This window comes from Antechinus flavipes, chromosome 6, assembly GCF_016432865.1.
Source record: "Antechinus flavipes isolate AdamAnt ecotype Samford, QLD, Australia chromosome 6, AdamAnt_v2, whole genome shotgun sequence".
In the NCBI taxonomy this organism is placed as follows: domain Eukaryota; kingdom Metazoa; phylum Chordata; class Mammalia; order Dasyuromorphia; family Dasyuridae; genus Antechinus; species Antechinus flavipes.
In genome coordinates, this window is record NC_067403.1 from 225,007,679 (window position 1) to 225,030,657 (window position 22,979).

General features: G+C 36.4%; 1 protein-coding gene across 3 annotated transcripts in view; it reads right to left on the reverse strand.

Moving 5' to 3' along the window:
• Nucleotides 1–22,979, reverse strand: part of MPPED2 (metallophosphoesterase domain containing 2) — a 202,578-nt gene that overhangs the window by 122,456 nt on the left and 57,143 nt on the right. For all 3 annotated transcript variants that reach the window (XM_051966094.1, XM_051966095.1, XM_051966096.1), the window contains exon 3: nt 22,487–22,668. In XM_051966094.1, the coding sequence (XP_051822054.1) occupies nt 22,487–22,668 (182 nt within the window). The remainder of the gene's footprint in view (nt 1–22,486; nt 22,669–22,979) is intronic.

Sequence of the window (22,979 nt, forward strand, 5' to 3'; positions counted from 1 at the left end):
TCAGTGCTATACCAAAAAAAGTATGCTAGTATTTTTCTGAATATTGAAACTACCTTGCATTCCTGGTATAAATATTTGATAAACGCAAAGACCCCAGCCTTTGGGATAAGAACTCACTATCTGACAACAATTGCTGGGGGAAAAAATAGAAGACAAACCAACATAACTTGGTATAGACCCAACATCTTATACTATGTACAAAGATGAGGTCAAAATGGATGCATGATTTAAACATAAAAGGTGACAACATAAGCAAATCAGAAAAGCAAAGAATAGTCTACCTGTAAGATCTATGAGGAAGGGGAAAATGTGTGACCAAGCAAGAGAAAAAGAGCATTATAAAATGAAAATGGATAATTTTGATTATTTATCCATACAAAACTAATGCAACCAAGAACCGAAAGAAAGTAGAAAACAGAAACAATTTTTACAGCAAATGTCTCTAATAAATGCCTTCTTTCTCAAACATATCAAATTTATAAGAATACTTCACAATTGATAAATGGTCAAAAGATATGAATAGGCAGTTTTCAGATGAAGAAATCAAATCTATATAGATATATGAAGGAGTGCTCTAACTCACTTTTGATTAGAGAAATGCAAATTAAAATAAATCCGACTTACCACTTCACACCTATTAGATTGGCTAAAACGACAAAAAGGGAAAAATATTGGAGAGAATGTGGGAAAACTGGAACCCTAATGCACTGCTGGTGGAGTTGTAAACTGATCCAACCATTCTAGAGAACAATTTAGAACTATGTCCAAAGGACAACCAAACTGTCCATACATACTCTTTGATCTAACAATACTACCACTAAATTTATATACCAAAGAAATCATAAAAAGGGGAAAAGAACTGACATTTGCAATTTATAGCAGCCCTTTTCATGGTAGCAAAATATTAGAAATTAAGAGAAGATGTTATGGTACAATAAGAAACAAGCAGGCAAATTTTAGAAAAATCTGTAAAGATTTGTATGAACTGATGCAAAGTGAAATGAATAGAACCAGAAAGTGTGGTACAAAGTATCAGTAACACTGTGTGATGGTTAACTATGAATGACTCAGTTCCTCTCAGCAACACAAGTACACAATTCTATCCATATCCAGTTAAAGAACTGATGGACTCTGCATGCACATTGAAGCATGCTTTTTTCCCACTTACCTCTTTTTCATGTTTTTTTTTTTTTGTTGTTGTTTTTTTCCCTTTTGAGCTTTACAACTGTGACTGATATGGAAATATGTTTTACATGATAGCACATGTCTAACCTATATCAAATTGCTTACCATATTTGGAAGAGGTAAAGGAAGGGAGGGAGGAAAACAAATTTGGAACTCAAAATTTTGTAAAATTGTAAAAAAATTGTCTTGACATGAAATTAAAAAAATAAAATACTATTAAAAATAAAAAGAGTTCAACTTTAAGTGACTTATAAATCATATTTCAGTCTTACTATTACATAACTATGTTGTATCTGGCTCCAATTTTCCATAGTTTGTGCCATAATGGATAAGGCATTTAATCCTGGGAGTAAAGGCATATATTTTCTTTTCTCCTAAATCCCCTTAAAAAAACTCTTGTACATACAGCCAATAATAATAGCTAGCCTTCATACAGTGCTTTTACATTTGCAAAATATTTTAAAATATCTCATTTGATCCTCATAACAACCCTGAGAGGTTGGTGCTATCATTTTCTCCATTTTACAGATAAGGAAACTGAGGCAAATGAAGATTAAATGAGTTGCTTAACTGCATATGGTTTCTTTCTTTCCAACAAGTTCCAACAAGCAAGAAAATAATAGAATGGATTTTTCAAAGACGTAGTGAATTCCCATGATATAATAAGAAGCACTTACATAGTTTATATAAAAAGAGCTTTGCAAATATTGTTTCATTTTATCCTTTCAGAAACCCTGGGAAATAGGTGTTATTATTTCCATTTTACAGTTAAGAAAACTGAGGCAAATAGAGGTTAAATGACTAGCCCAGGATCACATAACCAGAAAGTGTCTAAAGTCACATTTGAATTCAAGTCTTCCTGACTGCAGGTAAAGCACTCTGGCTACGATTCTATATCTAAGAATATCAATATGCTTATTTGTCACATAACTACATAAAGAAGAAAGTTTGGTGCAGTGAAATGACAGCTGGTTTTATAGTTAGGAGTCCCTGGTTAGAATCATGTCTCTAAAATGTGATACTTGTTTAAACGTGAAAAAGGCAGCCAACTGTTGGAGGTGGGGAGAGCTCTGTTTACTCATTTGTAAAATGGAGATAATCGTGGTTTCAAAAGATTTTATAATCTCAGAGTTCTATGAAAATGAGCAATATTTAGTTTCAATAGCTCTCTATTGGATAATAAAGAAAGGGTTCAAGAAGCAGGAAAATCATAGAATCCTGGATTAGTCCACCCCTTTATTTTAAAGATGAGAAAATTGAATTCCAGAGGGTATAAATGACTTGCTCAAATTCACCGAAATAGTGACCATGGAAGGATTCAAGTGGAGATTCTCTGACTCCAAAGCATTCTTTCTACTGTTCCAACTATTTCATAATATGCATCAGAAATGGCAATAAGATTATTATATTGTTTGCCTTCTCAGCCAGCAGAGAGAGTGATAGGAGGGAGAACAAAAAAGAATTTGGAACTCACAATTTAAAAAGAAAAGATGTTTTTAAAAATAATAAATTATAATTTTAACTAAATAAAATAAAATAATTTAAAATAAATAACAAATTATAATATTAAAAGGTAATAACATCAGTTGACATTTATATTAGAATTTGCAAAATTCTTCACATGAATTATTTCATCCTCTCCTGACAAGAACTTTGTATCATAGGTGCTATTATTGTCTTCCTTATTTCACAGATGAACAAATGGAGCTGAGAAAAATGAAGCAACTTAGACGATCTTGCATCTTGTAAGTGTCAAGGCTGAGATTTGAAACCAGGTCTCCTTGATTCCAAATGTCATTTTCTATCCTCCATGACAAGCCAATTACTGTCACACTACGCCATGGAGGGCTGGACGTGCCAAAACTTCTCTGAATTTGCAAAGAAACAGAGACATTGAGACACTGAGTTTTCCAACAGGCTACCTGATCTCCCAGTCCAGTGCCTTTTCCACACGAACACATAAAGCAAAAACTCAAAGGTTTGCCTCTTCCACTAACAAAGCAAATGAGGGCAAGAGAAATTCTTGTGTCCAAAAGCCAACCACGGAGGATCTTGTAAGTTAGATTAAAGAAAAGAGAAACGAAATCCAGGGAGCCGAGAATGAGCAAATTTAAAAGTAAAACTACATATAAATTTGAAGTCTCTCTCTCGGAGGTGTTTTGGGTACAGTGAGAGAAACAGAAAACCCATTGATTGCTCTTTTCTCATTCCTTAAATACAACCATAAACTCAAGCACAGGAAAAGTCGTTAAACCAGACAAAAAGTTTGTTTCAATTTCAACTGTCAAATGCATGCAAAACTTGCTGCAATAACATGCGGACTTGGGGTATCAATGGAGTGTTTGACAGCAAACTGCCTGATTATGCGTCTCGGGCCAGCCAAATAGGGTAGTAAAACCAATTCCAGATGTCGAGAGCGCTTGGGAATAAAAACACAATAACTAAAAAAATGCTAACAGATTTCTGTTTCATGATTGTTTGGGGGCTCCTAGACATCTTAGATACTCTCTATGACTTCAGATAATTCTTACTGAAAAACCATGAAAGCTGGAGACCCAGGTCCTGGGTTCAAGCCTCAACTGTACCACAGTTCATGTAGTGTGACTGTAGGCTAAACTGTTTTACCTCTTTACGCAAGTTTCCTCACTGTCACTGTCACAGGATAATAATACCTCTCAAGGAGTTACTGTAAGAGAATAGAAATGTATGCTATGCTTATTACCCACATCCTTCATTGCGTGTTGTCCCTTTCCCCTCCTTTTTTAAATATAGATATTAGAATGCAAAACTCAAAGCTTACTGGAATACCTATAATTGATTTTGTTTTTTTAATCTTAAGAATCCTCTATTTTATTTTTAAAATAATATTTTCTTCTATTTACATGTAAGAATTTTTAATATTTGTTGGGGGATTTTTTTTTAGTTTGGAGCTCCAATTTCTATTCTTCCCTCCTACCCCCCTATCCCTGATACCAGACATAATCTAATATAGGTGTGATACATGTGCAATCATGTAAAATGTGAAATGCCTATAGTTTGATTTTTTTAATTTCAAAAGCTCTTATTTAAAATTTTTATGCCTGAAAAAAGTTATAGGACAGTATCATCACATGCACTAATAACTTATTTCACTGTATATTATGCATTCTTTACATATGACCCAGCATTGGAACCATAACCAAGCATAAAATATGAAATGACTATGTTTTTTAAAACTACTTAGGTTTTTAAAACTATTTGGTAGTTTAAAATAATATGAAAGTTTAATTAATTCAATATAATCCATTTCAGTAAGTTATTTTAATCATTTAATTAAATGACCATTTTGACATTCAATGTTATATATTAAGATAATTTTTTAGGTATTCAGGTTATTTCATACTCAAAAAATTTCTAAAATCCCATCAACATTCTTAGAGTTACTAGAAAAAGTGGAACTGACTTCTAATCTAAGCCCTTTATTTAATGAAAGAGAGAATTGATGAGAGTATGGCAAAAGAATAAGAAAATGAGATTTGGAGTGGGAAAACTTGTATTCTAATGCTGGCTCCATAATATATACTGTATGATGCTGGACTGGTCATTAAACCTCTCAGTTTCAATATCTCTACCAGCATTAAGGGAGTTGATTAGACAGCTACCAAAGCCTGTCTTACCTCTGAGCCTATAATCACTAGGCTTCTTTTTTGCTCTAGTTCTATGACCAGCATGAACAGTACTCTGTGATATATCAAAGAAAATGGGGGGAAAAAAGATGATTGATTTTTAAAAGGTGGAAGTGAAACAGAAAAGGAGGTGAGTGAGGGGAAGGGGGACATGAGAGGAAAATGATAATGGTCCTTACTACATATCCCAAAATAATGTAAAATTTCTGACCATTTCGCTCTAAAAATAATTTTTAAAAGACATGACTGAATAAGGGCATAAAGATAAGGCGAATTTTATTCAAAGACTTATGGATTCAGAAGTGAAAGGCCCTCTGTAAAGTTGCGGGGGAGCCAGGCTTAAGAGCCAAAGCTAATTTTCAGTGTGAGCATTTATGCCTTGGAAATGAGTAAATGCTACAAATCAAGGCTAAATTTATTGTTTTGTTGATTGAATAGACTTAAGAAAGTTGTTGTGATTCAGATTAAACTTATAACTATGTAATACCTATTTTTATCTTTTTCCCCCAAAGAATCAATTGTTAAACATATACCTGCATGCTATTGGACCTCAGAGATCACTTAGTCCAATATTCTCACTTTTGAAATAAGGGAATTGAGGTCAAGAAATAGAAGGAATATTTCCAAGGTCATACTGACTTAGTAACAGATGAAACTTGGACCTGGGTCTTCTGACATTTAATATTCTTTCCACTGCAACAAATCAAACTTCTGAGGTTGACAAAGTATATTAAATTGAAGATCCTAATACAAGCATTCACTGTATTGGAAAGTAGTTTATTACTGTGTCTAGTGCTGGGAGTACAAAGTCAAAATAAAAAAGTGTCAGATATGAAAGAGCATATGCTCTACTAAAGATACAACATGGATTTATGACGTGTGTGTATGTGTGTCCATGTGTATGTGTATGATAATTTGAACAAATTTGAACAATTTAAACTTGTTAAAGAAACAAGTTCTTTAAAAAAGAACTTTAAAATGGAGGAATATCAAAAAGACTTCTCATAAGAAGCAGCAGATGAGCTGAAACTTAGAGGAATCTTAAGAAGCATCAGTTAAGAAAGGAATATGTTCCAGTAAGAGGGCACAGCCTATGTAAATTCATGGAGTTGGGATATGCAAAACTCTAAGGAACAGCAATAGATCAATGTTTCTGGAACATGGAATACATTTTTGTTCAGTTGTTGAGTCGTGTCCGACTCTTGATTACTCATTTGGGGTTTTCTTGGCAGAGACACTTAAGCAGTTGGCCATTTCCTTCTCCAGCTCATTTTACAGATGAGGAAACTGAGACAAACAGGATAAAATGATTTGCCCAGGGTCACACAGTAAGTAAGTGTCTGAAGCCAGATTTAAACCCTGGAAGATGAGTTTTTCTGACTTCAGGACTGATACTTTATCTGTTGTACCACTTAGTTGCCCATAGACTAAATAAACCTGGAAAAGTAAATAAGAGGCAGATTTTGAAGGACTGTAAATCTCAACATAAGAATTTATATTTTATTCTACAGGCAATGGGGAACTCCTAAAGGTTCTTGACTGATGTGATTAGACTTGTGCTTTAGGAAAATGAATGTGGGCAGCTTTGTGGAAGATGTTTTGGAAAGAGGAGGGGTAGAAAGTTGTTGCTTTTAGATATGTAGTGCAAGCCAGCAATTTACCAGTCAATATGTATATTTATTAAATCGCTGCACTGTCACATGCCATATTAAATTAAAAGACAGTCCCTGCCTACGAGGAGCTCAGACTCTAAAAGGAGAACATGCAAAGTGTGTACAAAGAAGGACCCACATGTGCAAAAATGTTTGCAGTAGTTCTTTTTGTGGTAGCAAGGAACTGGAAACTGAGTGGATGCCCATCAGTTGGGGAATGGCTGAATAAGGTCTGGCATATGAATGTAATAGAATATTATTGTTCTATAAGAAACGATGAGCAGACTGATTTCAGAAAAGCCCGGAAAGACTTGCATGAACTGATGCTAAGTGAAATAAGCAGATCCAGAAGAAGGTTGTAGGTAGTTAACAGCAAGATTGTGTGATCATCAATCTATAATAGATTTAGCTCTTCTCAGCAATATGATGATCCAAGACAATTCCAGTAGACTTGGGATGGAAAATTCTATCTATAACCAAAGAGAAAACTATGAACTAAATGTGGACTAATTAAAATATTTTCACCATTTTTTTTGCTTTTTCTTTTATTTTTCCCTTTTGTTCTGATTTTTCTTGCACACCATGACAAATATGGAAACCCATTTAAAATATTATGCTTTGATCTGATATAGGTTTTGTAACCTATATCAGATCAAAACATAATATTTTCACTTTTATTGTTGTTGTTATTTGCTTCTTTTTTCTTTCTCATGATTTTTCTCCCCTTTGATCTGATTTTTCTTGAGCAGCATGACAAAAGTGGAAATATGTTGTCTAGGAGAATGAATGAAGAGAGGGAGAAAAATTTGGAACCCCAAATTCTGCAAGAATGAATGCTGAAAACTACCTTTGCAAATATCTTGAAAAATAAAAAAGCTATTATTAATTTTTTTAAAAACCTGCATCAGATTGTTTGCTGTTTGGGGGAAGGAAGGGAAGGAGGAAGCAAATAATTTGGAACTCTAAAATCTCACCAAAAAAAAAAAAAAGGAAAAATAAAATAATATTAAAAAAAAACAAGATACAGGCAGGATAAATTGGAGATAATCAACTGAGGGAAGGCATTAACAGTGTAGAGGCTCAGGAAAGGTTTCTCAAAGAAAGTGGGACTTTAGCAGGGCCCCAAAGAAAGCCAGTTCCAGGCTTGGGGAACAGCCAGTGCAAATGCCCAGAGTCTTGAGATGGAGTGTCTTGTTCTAAGCAGGGAGGCCAGAGTCACAGAACGGTTCCACATGGGGCTGGGGCAGATGGAAGGTCTAAGAAAAGCTGCAGTTTCCTCCAAAGGAGTAGAACGGGTGATTTTTTGAAAAAGCAACTTGAGGCCTTCCTGGGAGTCCTTTGTCCAGGGGGATAATCACCTGGCCCGGTTTCCCCTCTGGAATCCTGCGGGTCCTTTACCTCGAAGGCCGCTCCACAGCTCACTCCCCAGATATGCAGTCTGTCTCTGGCAGGCAGGAACAGACATATTGCATTACGTCCTCCGTGCTATAATTATGAACTCTTCCCTTTCATCTTCCACACATACCGACAGGCGCAAATGTAAAATGGGTGGGTGCTGGGACGATAGGAGAAGCCCATCTGATGAGCAATATATTATTCGTATCATAATATTTTTCATTCTCCCCCAGCCCATACTATGACGCTGACTGCAAGGTCAGTTAAGTTACTATAAGGGATTTTTAATGAAAACAATTATAAATTTAAAATAACTGTGTTTAAGGCATTTAGCAGTCACTGGGGTCAAGTGATTACAGCAGTTACAAGACCCCTGGGACGTGTTCACACCAAAACAAAGTGAATAAATTACCCCAGCCGGCATGTGTAATCACTAAGTGACCACAGGGGTCACCCAGAGTGGAACCCTGAAGACTTTCACGCAAAACCAATAATGAAAATTTATCCGTCAAGGGGAGAGAGGGCCAAGAATTAGCAAGGCAGGTGATAGGTTAGAAAACTACACCGAGCAGAGAAGGCCGGGCTGCTCAGAAAGCTGAGATAATGGGATTCAGAAACCAACGGGGAAAACTGGAATGACTGGTTCCTGGAAAGAACTGACCCAAGAAGGAAAGAAATGAATTGGAGCTGATCTGCTTGGCCTGAGATGCAATCGCAGCCAAAATCCGCCTGCGAGGAAAACAGAGAAAAACTTTTCTGTCGGAGAAACATGGGCCCAGATTTGGATGGAAATCCAGGGGCGCCAATCATAGGGGGTGGATGAGGATACGGAGAAGGGATGGGAAAAGATTTAGGGAGGCTCTTCAAGAAAAGAAAGTTATACCCAGAATCATTGGGTCTTTGTTGTTTGTCCTTCCTTCTGAGAGGAGCAGGGACATCAGGGAGGCAGGACTGAGCAAAGTCAGCAACCTCACTCTCTCCTCCAGAATCATCGGTCCAGGGGTGAGACATGGATCAGGATGCCTGGGAAAGGTCCAGGATGCACTTTTTAAGCCTTTTTAAGCTAAGGTCTCAACTGACCGAGGCAACACCCATTCAGTAGTTACAGGGTGGGTAAGAATGGAGGCAAAAGAAGCCTGGTTTGCCTTCACAAAGAATAATCTGGGAGAGGAAGACCCTCAGTTCTGACCGGAACAGAAAACAACTGCTATTCACACTCATTCAGAGCAGTTATGAAAGGAACAGTAATTACTCTGGTCAGGAAAACTTCTCTCATCACTAAGTGGGACTCTGAACCAATCACTTTTTTTATACCTCAGTTGTTTCATCTCTGTAATGGAAATAATAATTCCTGAAGTCACAGAGACGGACCATGAGCTATCTCGAATTAAGATGCTTTCACTACTATGTAACGAGGGCTTTCTATGTTATTTTCAGGCATTTTTGATAGGTTCTATGTTCAGAATAAATAATGGCTTTTTCCTCCCAAAAATCTTATTATAGTTGATTACTGTTAATTGTGTAGAACCTTCTTCTGAAAGACATCTCAACCTGACAGCATTCTTTATGATGTCAGGAATTATTATTTCCTTTACAAAAATGAGGGTAGCTAAGTGTCATACTGGCTATCACTGTAGACTCAGACTCAGATTAAAGAAGATTGGAGTTTTAAATTCAAACTCAGATGCTTATTAGTTAAGAGATCCTGAAAGGAAAAAAGTTTCAGTTTCTCTCAATGAGTTCTTTCATTACATGAACAGTCAGTGTAAGAGATAGAATCTGAACCTGACTCCACCCCTCCGTCCACTCCATTCTGTTGCCTTACATGCCAAAGAAAAATCTTTCTAATTAAAGAAATCTGTGTTTTACAATTGGATTTGGGGAGTTGTTTTGTTTTTTTATGTACTTGAATACACAGGATTTAGTTTAGATATTTTTCTGTTTTGCTTAAATCAATATAAAAACTGAGTAAACCTTTATATAATTTTTACTTGCATGAGGGGCACTATGTTGATACAGAAATCAGATTATGGAATTTACTTTAACAAGCACTGTTATTCAAAATAGGAAAACTTTATATATAATAATAAATCAACCAGAGAAAATTTTTTTATTTTTATAGCACATAAATATTATTTTATTAAAGCTTTTTATTTTCAAAACATATGGATGGATAATTTTTCAACATTCACCTTTGCAAAACTTTGTGTTCCAAATTTTCCCCATTCTCCCCATCTCTTCTCCTAAATGCAAGTAATGCAGTACATGTTAAACATGTGCAATTCTTCTATACATATTTATACAATTATCTTGCTGCACAAGAAAAATCAGATCAAAAAGGAAAAAATGAAAAAGAAAGCAAAATGCAAGCAAACAACAACAAAAAGAATGAAAATTCTATGTTGTGATCAACATTCAATTCCCACAATCCTCTCTCTCAACCAATAACCATTACTTGGATGAGGGAAAATATATAACTTAATCCTGGGTTCATTCTTATGGGCAAGAAAGGAGAGCTCCCTATATTCGTGTGTGTCAGTTCTGCCAAAATACCTAACCCTTCTTAAAGAATTCATTTCAATTTGATAAATATTTATTAATTGTTTAATATATGCCAGGCACTGTGATAAGCATTGGACGCCATGATAAAAGCTGGAAAAAGACCTGAAAACCAAACAGTAAAGAAAGGGGGAAAAACACTAGCAAACAATTTGAAGCAGAAAGAAAAAAATGCAATTTATGATTCCAGAATTAAAGACTGGAAAACTGGATCCCCAATACAAATCTGAAAAGTCCTTGCATCCCCAATAGTTTTGTGACCTAGTAAGAAATTAATAAATTGTTTGGGGATTAAATGGAAAGCATCGTGAATCAGAGGATTTTAAGTTATTCTAGAGAGGACTCTAGTATTGGCTGAGAGTCTACACTCATGGACCTCTAAAGTCAACTTAATCCAACAAGGAGTTACTGAGTATGGGGTACAATGTTGGGTGGTAAGTTAAAAATGGTGTTTTTGACAGAACCAAAATGAAAAGCCAGATCTTGCCCTCAGGGTGCTTACGTCTAATACATCACTCCATTAGAACTTATTAGAATTACAGAACATTATAGAACAAATCTTGGAAACCATATGACCTTTTTCATTAAGAAACCGTTTTTTAAAAAAACAAATGTATAAGAATTCAGACATCTGGAATATTTTTTCTTTAAAATAGTCATCACAGGAGTCCAAACACTTATTTTAGGGGTGCTGCCACTCCTCAAAACACATCTGGAACTCCATCTGGGGCTGTCATCAGGGCAAGTTTATGAGCCACACAAGAAAACCAGCCTCTGTACTTTATAACTAGACCTCTCTATTGCATCCAAAATAAATTTACCCTGCTTGATCTTTCACCCAATTCATCAGACATGGCTGTAACTGACTTCTGACTATTTTTTTAAAATTATGCCTCCTCTTAAAGAAAGTCTTCTTGATCCAAAGTTCATGAATTTGACTATATATAGATATGGATAAATGCATTTTAAACATAATTGGTGTTCTTTTTAGTGTTATGCATTCTAATTTATGCATTTAAAAACATTCTAAGAAGGTTTTGTCAGACTGCCAGAGGCATGTATGACACCAAAAAGGCTGAGAAATCCTACCTTAAAGAATAAAAATTTTCCACTATAGGGTATTGAAAAGAATGTGTTAAAATCCCCAAGTGATGACTCCAAATAAGTTTTGAGAAATGGAAAAATCACTGGGAAATAGGATTATATGTTTTACTTCTCTGTGTGTTTTCTCCTTTAAGTAGAATACAACTAATTTTGATCGTAATGTCCAGTGCCTGGTACATTCAGTTTAATTCAAAAAGCATAGGAGTCTATTATATGCTGAGAGGCAGCCAGTACCCCACTGGCTGAGGTTCTGGGCTCAGAAGCAGAAAAACACGAGTTCAAATCCAAAAATCAGAAACTTCCTAAGCAAGTCACTTAACTTCTATTTGTCTATGGATCCATGATCCACAGGAGAAGAAAATGGCAAACCACTTCAGTATCTTTGCCAAAATAATTCATGAAAAATTAGTCATGACTGAACAACAAAGTATAGGCTGATAAGAAACTTGGAATAATTGATGGAGCTCTGGCGCTGGACCTAGGAAGACTTAGGTTCAGTTCTCACATTTGACATTTATTACCTGTGAGACTGTGGACAAGTCAATTTACCTCTCAATATCCTCAAGCAACTCTCTCAAATGAAAAGTTTAAGAACAAGTTGATGGTTTGCATTGTTTCCACAAAAGGGATTCTCAAGAGGAATGAAATTACATGTCAAAATTAAAAGAAAAAATGTCAAATACTTAACAAATGATCATTAAATTGAATTGGATTGCCCCTTTTTGAGGTCAACATTAATGAGAACAATATTCATTTGGGTGATTAAAAGGCTAAAACTTAAAAACTAGGCCTTAGCTTGTAGTCTCTATATGACCTTGGACAAGTTAACTAATTTTGAAAGAATTTTCTTCATCTGTCAGATGAGGGGTTTTGACTGAATGCCCTATAATCTCTTTCTGATCTAAGACATGCTACAATTCTTTGATGGATATTCAATATCATGGAGGGCACTCCCTCCCTTCCTTCACTGTTGATTACAGGCCTTTAATCTTTCTCATCCAAATTTCAGTTAGTGAAATGGAGAGAAATGATGTCTGGTATGTTTGTTAAAAAAAAAAAAAACAAAAACAAACCTTAACCACTTGACTTAGTCTTATTCTAAATAAGATACTCACAAATGTGAGAGACATTTGAAATTCTGGGAGGGCATGATGCATAAATATATGAGAGAGACAGAGAGACAGAGAGAGAGAGAGAGAAGGAGGGAGGGAGGGAGGAAAAAAGGAAAGGAGGAAGGGAGGAAAGGGAAGGAAGGAAGGGAAAGAAGGAAAGAAGGGGGAGAGAGAGAGAGAAGAGAGAGAGAGAGAGAGAGAGAAAAGGGAGGGAAGGAAGACAGTGAAAAAAATTAGGAAAAGGTCATGCATGTACAAAAGTGTCTAAACCATTCTGTATGGAGATAGAAATGGAAAATAAGGGAAAACCATTAATTGGGAAATGACTGAATAACTTACAATACATGAACACAGTAGGATACTACCATGCCATAAGAAAGAATGAAGTGGAAGACTTCAGATAAACCTGGGAAGGCTTATGTGAATTGAAATAAAGTAAAAACTGCTGATCTAGAAGATTAATATATACAAAAACAACAATGTTCTAAAGACAATTTTGACAGATTTAAGAATTTGAATCAAAGATGAATCTAGAACACATGTGCACATTGAGACATACATTTTTTAATATGGCTAAATAGGAATTTCTTTTTCTTGATTTAACATACATATTTGTTATCAAGGATTTTTACTGCTTGGTTTTGTTTTGTTTTGTTTTCAATGAGTACAGAAGGAGTTGTGGAAAAGAGAAAAATAAATACTTTTCCCCAGTGAGTATAGAAGGAATTGTGGGAAGATGAGAAATAAATGCTTGCTGATTGAAAAAAAAATTAATTTAAATTTTTAAAAAGTGAATTGACCCAATTATTCTGGAAGCAATTTAGAATTGTGCTAAGAAAGTGACTAAATCTCCTTACCATTTGACCTAGAGATCCCCCTGTTTGACATATATTCAAAGGAGATCAAAAGTAGAAATAAATATACATTAAAATATTCAAAGCAGCATTTTTTGTAGTAGCAGAGAAATGGCAACAAAGTAGATGATTTTCAGTTGGAAATGGATAATCACACAGCAGCATATGAATATGAATACTATAAAGAAAGATAAATTCAAAGAAGCATAAGCAGACATATGAAATTATAGATTAAAACAAGCAGATCCCAGAATATACAAAATGAACGGATCAATTTAAACAATGGAATACAAGATATTATAAAATGAGCACAACAAAGGAAAGAAAAACAGCGATCAAAAATGAATGCTTTGAAGTGACAATGATCCCAAGTTTATCCCCAAAGAATAGGTCAGATGAAGCAGTACAGTGGATAGAGATTCACCAGCCCTGAAGTCAGGAGGGCCTGAGTTCAAATATAACTCAGACACTGTATGAACCAGGACAAGTCACTTAACCCCAATTGTCTCAGCAAGACAAAGTAAGAAAGAAAAGGTAAGACTTTATTTCCTGCCCTTCTTTGCAGAGGTGAGCGACCACACATGTAGAACAAGAAATATAATGTCAATCTTGGTTGATAAATTGATTGATTTCACTGCATTACTTTTTCTTTCTTTTTTTCTAATTCTTTGTTATAAGAGACAAATTGCTAGATAGGGAATGGAGTGTGTATGTGTGTGTGTGTGTGTGTGTGTATATATATATACACACATATATATATGTATGTATATATATATACACACATATGTATATATATATACATACATACATACATATATATATATATATATATATATATATATGAGAATGAAAGTAATATTTTTAAAAAATGGATTAAAGTTTTACAAAGAGAATTACAGTGTTCAAAAGGAAAGAGACACCAGTCTATTACTGGACTCCATTTAGGGTACCATGTTCAATACTGAGTGCTGCATTTTAAGAGACCCAAGACAAGCCAGACAGTCCCCAAAGAGTGTGACAAGAATAGCAGTGGGATCTGAAGCCTGAAGATTGACTGAAGACACAGGAAAGGATTAGTTGAGGACATCAGCCCTATCTTCAAGTACTTGAAAGGTTATCATATCAAAGATATGATTAGATTTGTTTTTCTTGGAAGAGGGATAGGGGTGGGGATAAAGTATTAAAAACAGCAGAAATTCCAAATAGGCAAATTACAGTTTAGGAAAGGAGGAAAGAAGGGGAAAATTTTCCCAAAGAAGAATGGGCTTCGTGGAGAAGTAGTGAGTCTCTGATCTCAGATAATTTTCTTAACACCTAGTAAGCATTTAATAAATGCTTTTTCATTTCATTCACGTGAGGGCTATTCAGCCATTATAGGTTAAACCAAATAACCTCTGTGATTCCTTCAAATCTGAGTCCTAAACACTTAGGATTCTTTCTATTCTAATTCTTTCCTTTGAGACATGGAGAAACTGAGGCTCAGAATGATCAAGTGACTCCAAGTCCAGAGCCCGGGCCATAAGAAAAGCCAAGATTAGCAGTCATAGTCCCCCGTGCTGGTGGCGTGATGAAAGCCATTTTCAACTTTCCAGACGGCTAGATAAACTCTTAGCAGAGAAAGCAGACCACCCGAGAACCCGAGCTTTCTAATTATACAACAGAAAACAGAAATAAACCTTTCCCTGGGTGGCTCTGTACAATGCAGGGACATCATTTACAACAGACAGCTGAATCTAACAATGCTCCTGATGGGGAAAAAATAAGGAGGAAATGGCAAAAAACACACACATACCCTTACACACAGGCACACATGCACACATACCCCACTCCACTATTTTAGAGTGATGACCAAAAATGCAGCAGAAATAGTAGACATTGGAACTGAAGCTAAAATTATTTTTTTCTTTCTTCCTTTTTTATTTCAAAGAGAACAAGGGCTAAGAGTGGATGGCCATGGGTCTCTCTGATGTCTGTGTACAGCACTAAGGGATGGGACTGGCATCCAAAAAGCACTCCAGAACTAGGTGAAGGTCTCCCATTTCATCCAGAGCCATCTCCAGGCATCTTGAGCTAACTCTGGCCACTGGACCCAGATGTCTCTGGAGGGGAAACTGAGGCAAATGACCTTGCACAGCCTCTCACTTAAATTCAGTTCACTTGCACATCAGGGCATCCCCTCCCTGATGTCTTGGTCCTCTTTGAGAATGAAGGACAAACAACCAGAACTATAACAAAGAATGGGATGGAGAGGCAAGGGAAGAATGTAAGAAGATATTAAAAGGCTACTCAGAGTGGTTGGAAAGGGGGATTATTACAGATCCCTTTGTATTTTCCAGGGTGAATTCCTAAGAGCTCACCACGTAAGAAACTTCCCAACTTATAAATGACTTGTGTTTCCAAAGTTGAATCTGTAAGTCAGCTGGTTAAGAGCTTGGAAGGCATTTTCCCACAGAAACAATGCTATAAAGTGCTGCTAGGTTTCCAGGTCAGCCCACAAAAGCCTATTTTACCCATAATATAGCTGAGAACCCAACCACCCTATATAACATTGTTTCCATGGGAAAATCCATCCTGCTTTCCAGCTGGGGATGCCAAAAGTGAGGCTCCACCCGGCCCCCCATGGTTTCAGCCTGTCTCCTGGAGCAGCCTGGCTTGTGGCTCTCAGAAGGGGGGCTGCTTCATTTGGGGAAGGAGATGGAAACTCCAGCAACTAATGTGTTGGGCGGTAGGAGCTTCAGAGGCTGTTAGCAGGCTAGATTTAACTGAGGTAGGAAAGGAGAAAGAAGCTGCCTTCCAACTCCCGCAGATGATAGAGACAGAAGATCTTATAGAAAATGAGGTGAAAAAAAATTGAGAGGGATTATGTTGTGTTAGGAAGATGGTACAGTGGATGGAGTGCTAGACCTGGAGTTGGGAGGAACTTATTAGTGGTGTAACTTCACCCAGTTTGCCTCAGTTTCCCCATATGTAAAATGAACTAGAAAAGGAAATGGCAGGTTAACAACTGAACAACAAAATATTATTTTAGAAAGAGTGCTGGATTTGGAATCCAAAGATCTAACTTCAAATGTGTTCCCTGACACTTAGCGATTGGGTGACCGTAGGTTTCAGTGTACTATAACATAGCGTTGGAGTCAGAAGAGACCCCTTAATTTTAGAAATAAAAGAACAAAGGTCCCCAAAGACCAAATATCATACTTAAAGGATTATTTAACTGAATGAAATGATAATATAGCAAAAGATCCTAGTAATGAATCCATTCTTCATAATGAAAAAGACCCACAATCCAAGATTTTTTTTCATCATCCCAACTTTTTTCCTCCAAGAATTGAGCCAAATGTATTGCTCTGTAGAGTTCAACATAAGAAAGATTCATTCCTCAGCAATCCCCAGGAATTTCTTAAAACCAGAAACAAAATATATTATGGCATAGTTTTATCTATGATCTTGTTCTACCAGAAAGGATCATAAGGACAAGGTTATAACTGTATAACAGTAACAGATTTTCTTTCTCTCCCTCTGTAGCTCTCTATCTCTTTCTCAGTCTGTCTCTCTCAGTCTCTGATTGTTTTTGTCTCTATCTCTTTGTCCTTATATCTTGGCTGTCTGTCTGTCTGTCTCTCTGTCTCTTTTTGTCTCTGTTTCTGTCTCTCTTTCTCTGTGTGTGTGTATCTGTGTCTCTGTCTCTTTCTTTCTTTCTCTCTCTCTCTCTCCCCTAACTTCTCAGAACCTTCATGCTATCTTGTGGCCGGGTCAGTTAAGTACAGAACAATATCAAGCTTGTAGTAAAAGGACCTGAATTCAAACCCCAGCCCCCTTTTGATGGGAACCTTCAGCTTCATTCACCTCAGTTTCCACAGCTACAAAATGGGAATAAAAATATTTGCATTATTTCATTCACAAGATCAAAAGCATGCAACTTTAAAATTCTACCAATTTGACAGTTTTATTAGCAATCCACATTTCCTAATGTAGGTCCTGTGTCCTCCCCTCCTCGATCAGATTAACTAAGGGAGGTGACGCTGTTTTCTGCCAGCTAATCTGAGAAGTGATTCTGGAGGAGAGATCTTATTGCCATATTATATGGCGAGGGGCCTGTGATATTTTAAGTCAAAAGAGTGAAGTCATGATGGGAATTTCAGACTTAGAGCAAAAATGAGTGGGCAGAGTGGACCTCATGGAAACTCTCTAACTCACTCACTTATGTAAAAGGCTGGCCCAGGATCTAATAGGTATGACAGGGAAACAACAAGTTATTCAGGACTAGTGCTCTATCCACCGCACCACCTAGCTGTCCTGAACTCTTAACATTTAGAACGGAAAAAAAATTTAGTGATCCTCCAACCTAGCTTCTCTAAAAGGAGTCAGCTACATCCCAGCACCTGTCCCTGCATCTTCTCAAAGGAGATTTCCCCGAGGTAGTCTCCCATAGCCTTAGTTTCTCATTTCTGCACTTGTTCTCATTCTTCTATCACCTGAGAGGATATTTCCATGAGATCTCAGTCCCTAGGAAAGGATATTTTGATCACATTTCTACCTCTGGCTTAGCACATGCCCAGCCAGCTCAGTGAGCTCTAGGGGCTTGAATACTGTGACTCTGGGATAAGAAGCCCTGGATTAAAATCCTACTTGAGAGACTTTGGGCAAGTCATTAATCTTTATTTATTTATTTATAAAATGATGGCTGGGAATCTATGGCTTCTTAGGGCCCACCCCGCCTAAGAGCAATGAACTCAAAGGCTTGAGAAGTTTATAAAATCAAGCTGTGTTTATCTTTTTAAGGGAAGATGGTATTTTCCCTGAACTAAAGAGAGATAGCACAGTACATGTTCCCAGTTTCTAAAAATAGCAGTAATACCTCTAAATATAATAATAGCACTCATGTTGTTATTGTTCAATTGTTTTCAATCGTATCTGACTCTTAGTGGCCCCATTTGGCATTTTCTTGGTAAAGATACTAAAATCTTGCCATTTCCTTTTCCAGCTCATTTTATTTTAGGGGAAACTGAGGAAAATAAAATGAAGTGATTTGCCTAGAGTCCCACAGTCTGAGGCAAGATTGAACTCCTGATTCCTGATTCCAAATCTAGCACTCTCCACTGTACCCCTTAGCTACCTGAAAAAGAACAATAATAGCTCAAAACATAATAATAATAGCAACAATAATAATTGGTGTTGGTCTAGTCCTCTAAGCATTAAACCATCCAGTTGCTTTTCAAAGTTTAATGTGCGAGATAAAAATTAGTCTTTATTGTAACTATTCACATTTTCATTCAGTCGCCTATCCTGTTATTAAAGAGTTATAAACACGTACACAAGTACCAATCACTTCCTCATTATTTAGCACAATGATAAAGAGAGATAAGAAATTATAAAAACTTAATTCATCAAGAGGAGAACAAGAGAGGGGGAAAAAATTACACAAGGAGTCCAGGGCCAGTGGCTGAGTTAAAATGACAAATCCTAATAGAAATATAAGCTCATTTAAGGCAGCCATTACTTTTTCCTTTTCTTTGCATTCCTGGCACCCAACACACTGCTGCACATACATTAGGTGTTTAATAAATGCTTATGAATTAGGACAAATTCCTTTTCTTGTTTCTATGTATTGATCTGACTGCCTGAATCTTTTTCTTTGAGATTAGTAAATTGAACATAAGATAACATTTATCAAAGTCTGTTGTCATCACAATGTGCTAACAGCTGAGCAGAAAAGGGTCCAAGACTTGGGTTAAGATGCCACGGACTCCTGTGTGATCTTAGCCAAGTCACTCTGCACCTCATTTTCCCCACTTTTAAAATCAGCATCATGAATTAGATCATTTTAAGGTCTTTCTCAGTTCTATGTGTCTGTAAGTTTAATCTTGGTTCTGCCCCCGTCTAATTGTGTGACCTTAGGAAAATCACTGTAAAAAATGTGGGTAAAAAGTTATGTAGATCAATGAGCTGCCTTCCAGATTTAAAATGATGTAATTCTATCAATGTGGGCACATGTATGCATGCATGTATTATTAATATATAGATATATGCATGTATGTACATATAAATATGCATATATTGTGTGTATGTGTATGCATACATACGTGTGTGTGTGTGTGTGTGTGTGTGTGTGTGTGTGTGTATGTGTGTAGCAGAGGCAGAAAGAAACAGAGATAGAGATGATATTGGGAAGGATATATATTTGGTAAAAAAAAAAATCTGATTTTATTAGTATAAAGAAATTCCAATTGTCAGATGATCAATCCTTTACAAACTTAAAAAGATGCCAAAACATAGTGATACTATAAGCAAATTAGAAGAACAAAGGATAGTTTACCTCTCAGATCTGTGGAGAAGGAAGGAATTCACAGCCAAAGAACTAAAGTACAGTATGGAATTCAAAATGGATAATTTTGATTATGTTAAGTTTAAAAGTTTTTGTATAAACAAAACCTATGCAGACAAGATTAGAAGAGAAACAGAAAACCAGGGGAAATTTTTTTACATTCAAGGATTCTGATAAAAAACTCATTTCTAAAATACATAGAGAATTGACTCAAATTTATAAAAATATATGCCATTCTCCAATTGATAAATGGTCAAAGGATACTAATAGACAATTTTCAGATGAAGAAATTAAAACCATTTCTAGCCATATGAATTAAGACAACTCTGAGATACCACTATACACCACTCAGATTGGCTAAAGTGACAGGAAAAGATAATGATAAATGTTGGAGGGATTGTGGGAAAACTGGAACACTGATACATTGTTGGTAGAGTTGTGAACTGAATATGGAACCATGCCCAAAAGGCTGTCAAACTGTGCATACCCTTCAATACAGCAGTGTCTTTATTGGGCCTGTATCCCAAAAAGATCATAAAAAAGGGAAAAGGACCCACATGTGCAAAAATGTTTGTGGCAGCTCTTTTTGTAGTGGCAAGGAACCATAACTGAGTGGATGCCCATTAGCTGGAGAATGGCTGAGTAAGTTATGGTATATGAATATTATGGAATATTATTATTCTATAAGAAACGATCAGCCCGATGATTTCAAAGAGGCTTGGAGAGACTTGCATGAACCGATGCTAAGTGAAATGAGCAGAACCAGATCATTATATACAACAACGACAACAATCAACTGTGATGGACATGGCTCTTTTCAACAATGAGGTGATTCAAGGCAATTCATCTGCACCCAGAGGGAGGACTGTGGGACTGAGTGTGGATTACAACATAGTATTTTCACCTTTTTTGTTGTTGTTTGCTTGTTTTTGTTTTCTTTCTTGTTTTTCCCTTTTGATATGATTGTTCTTGTGCAGCATGATAATTGTGGCTATATATATTTATATATAAAAGAATGTCACATAGTTAACATATATTAGATTATTTACTATCTAGGGAAGGAGATGGGGAAGGAAGGGTGCAAGGGAGAATGTGAAAAGCATCTTTGTATATATTTTAAAAATCAAAAGCCATTATTAAAAAATTTTAAAATAAAAAAGATGCCAAAGCAGTTAAGCCGAATGACATTTTTGGGATCATACAGTCACTATGTGTTCAGGGTAGGACTTGATCCAGGGTCTTCCATACAGCTCTCTAACAATTAGGACACTCTGCTTCTCTGACATGTGTTTATGTATATGTAGTGTGTATGTGCACAAAGTTACCTAATCACCTTGGGGACTAGCACAGGTGGATACTTACATATCTCAGCAAGATTATCTGGAAAACCTAAGAAAAAATTGAATTTAAGCACTAAATTTTTGTACAATTATTAGTGGACAAGTGTAGTTATGACGATATTCACTGTGAAAGGCCTGCCCAACTAATGGACCAAAATATTTTTTAGGAGCTCTAAAATATGGCTCCTCTCTTTCTTTAGGTATCTCAGAAGACTGGACTCAGACTGAAGAAACCCTAGTTTTGAAACCCATTTCTGATACCAGGTATGGTAAATCACCTCACTTCTCTGATTTCCTATTTAATTACTGAACAGGGTTGGTATGAGGCTCAAGTGAAATTAAGTAGTACAGTAGGAAAAGAACTTTACATATTTTCAACATTAACATTAATATTAATTATTATATCATACTAATACAAATATAAATTATTATTATCATTGCTGTTGCTTCTGATGTATTTATCATACTCTAATTTGTATTTTGGTCATTTGTTTCCTGATTGTTTCTCTCTTACTAGATTGTAAGCTCCTTGAAATCAAGAACTGCTATTGTTTTACTAGTTCAGGATATAAATGACCCTGTAATTTCCTCATGATATCAATGTTGGGCAGAAAGTTGATAAAAAATCCACTGCCAACTCTGTTGGTCTTTAGTGATACTTTTGAGGCTCTTAGTTTGCCAAACACTATGGTGTGTTTCCCCATACTTCAATCACTCAAGAAGTAATGATAAATTCTAGCCAAGCTTCTCCACAAATTTCTACTCTGAGTCTTCATAGGCACTTTCAAAAAAACAAAACAAAACAAAACAAAAAACAATCCTTGACATAAGCCATTGTCCTGCTGCTCTCACTGGAACTTGGCTCGGAACCATTTATCAAGTTTGACACCATTTGCATTTCATAGAAATGTTCTCTCTCGCTCTCTCTCATAGTTCATTTACACATTTTTATTTTGTTTTGCTCTGAGAACATCTGCAGAGACAATCCATTCCCAAACAATCAATAAAAAAAATCATCTTCCATGTGCCATCAAGAAGCATGGCTACAATAAAATGGGCAACAAACCTTTCCTTCCTTTGTCCCACAGGCTTGGAAGCCCCATTACCACATGATACATCAGACAGTTAAATATCTAAAAATTCATCTTTAATTAAGAGCATTAGATCCAAGCTAGACATTTCATAGGAGAAGTGGATGAGCTAGCTTCCAAGGGCTCTAATTCAATTAGGACACAGTGAGTGACACTTGTATGGGAAAGGTTAATTGGGGTCACCAGAACGTAATAATTCCTTACCTAACCAGTCATTAAACTTCTTAACCTCTGAGGGCAGTCCCAGCTCGGTGAAATCGCCTGTGTGGAGAAGGATGTCCCCATAAGGCATCTGGATGCCATCTGTTCTGGAGTGTGTGTCTGAGACGCAGACAAACCGTGTGTGGCCCGCTGGTTTTGGAGTGTCATATGGGATAGGGTCGACCCTGAAGCAGACATAACAGATCCCACAAGAGTTAAATGCATTCGAACCCTCACACGTATTATCACATACAAATATTGATCAATAGCAGCGTGCACACTCGGAGCACTCGGCTAACGGCAGAAATGACTCTCACAGGAGGGGAGACATTGGGTGGGAAGGAGATTTTGTCACTTATCAACCACCTACCCGGTCAATTCCACAAAGACTTACCTGGCAGGAAGGATAAGGGGGGAAATGCATGTACTAACCCAGGTGATTAAGAACCCAAGTTATGGCATTCCCATCTCATTAATTTTCCAATTAGTCTTAGAA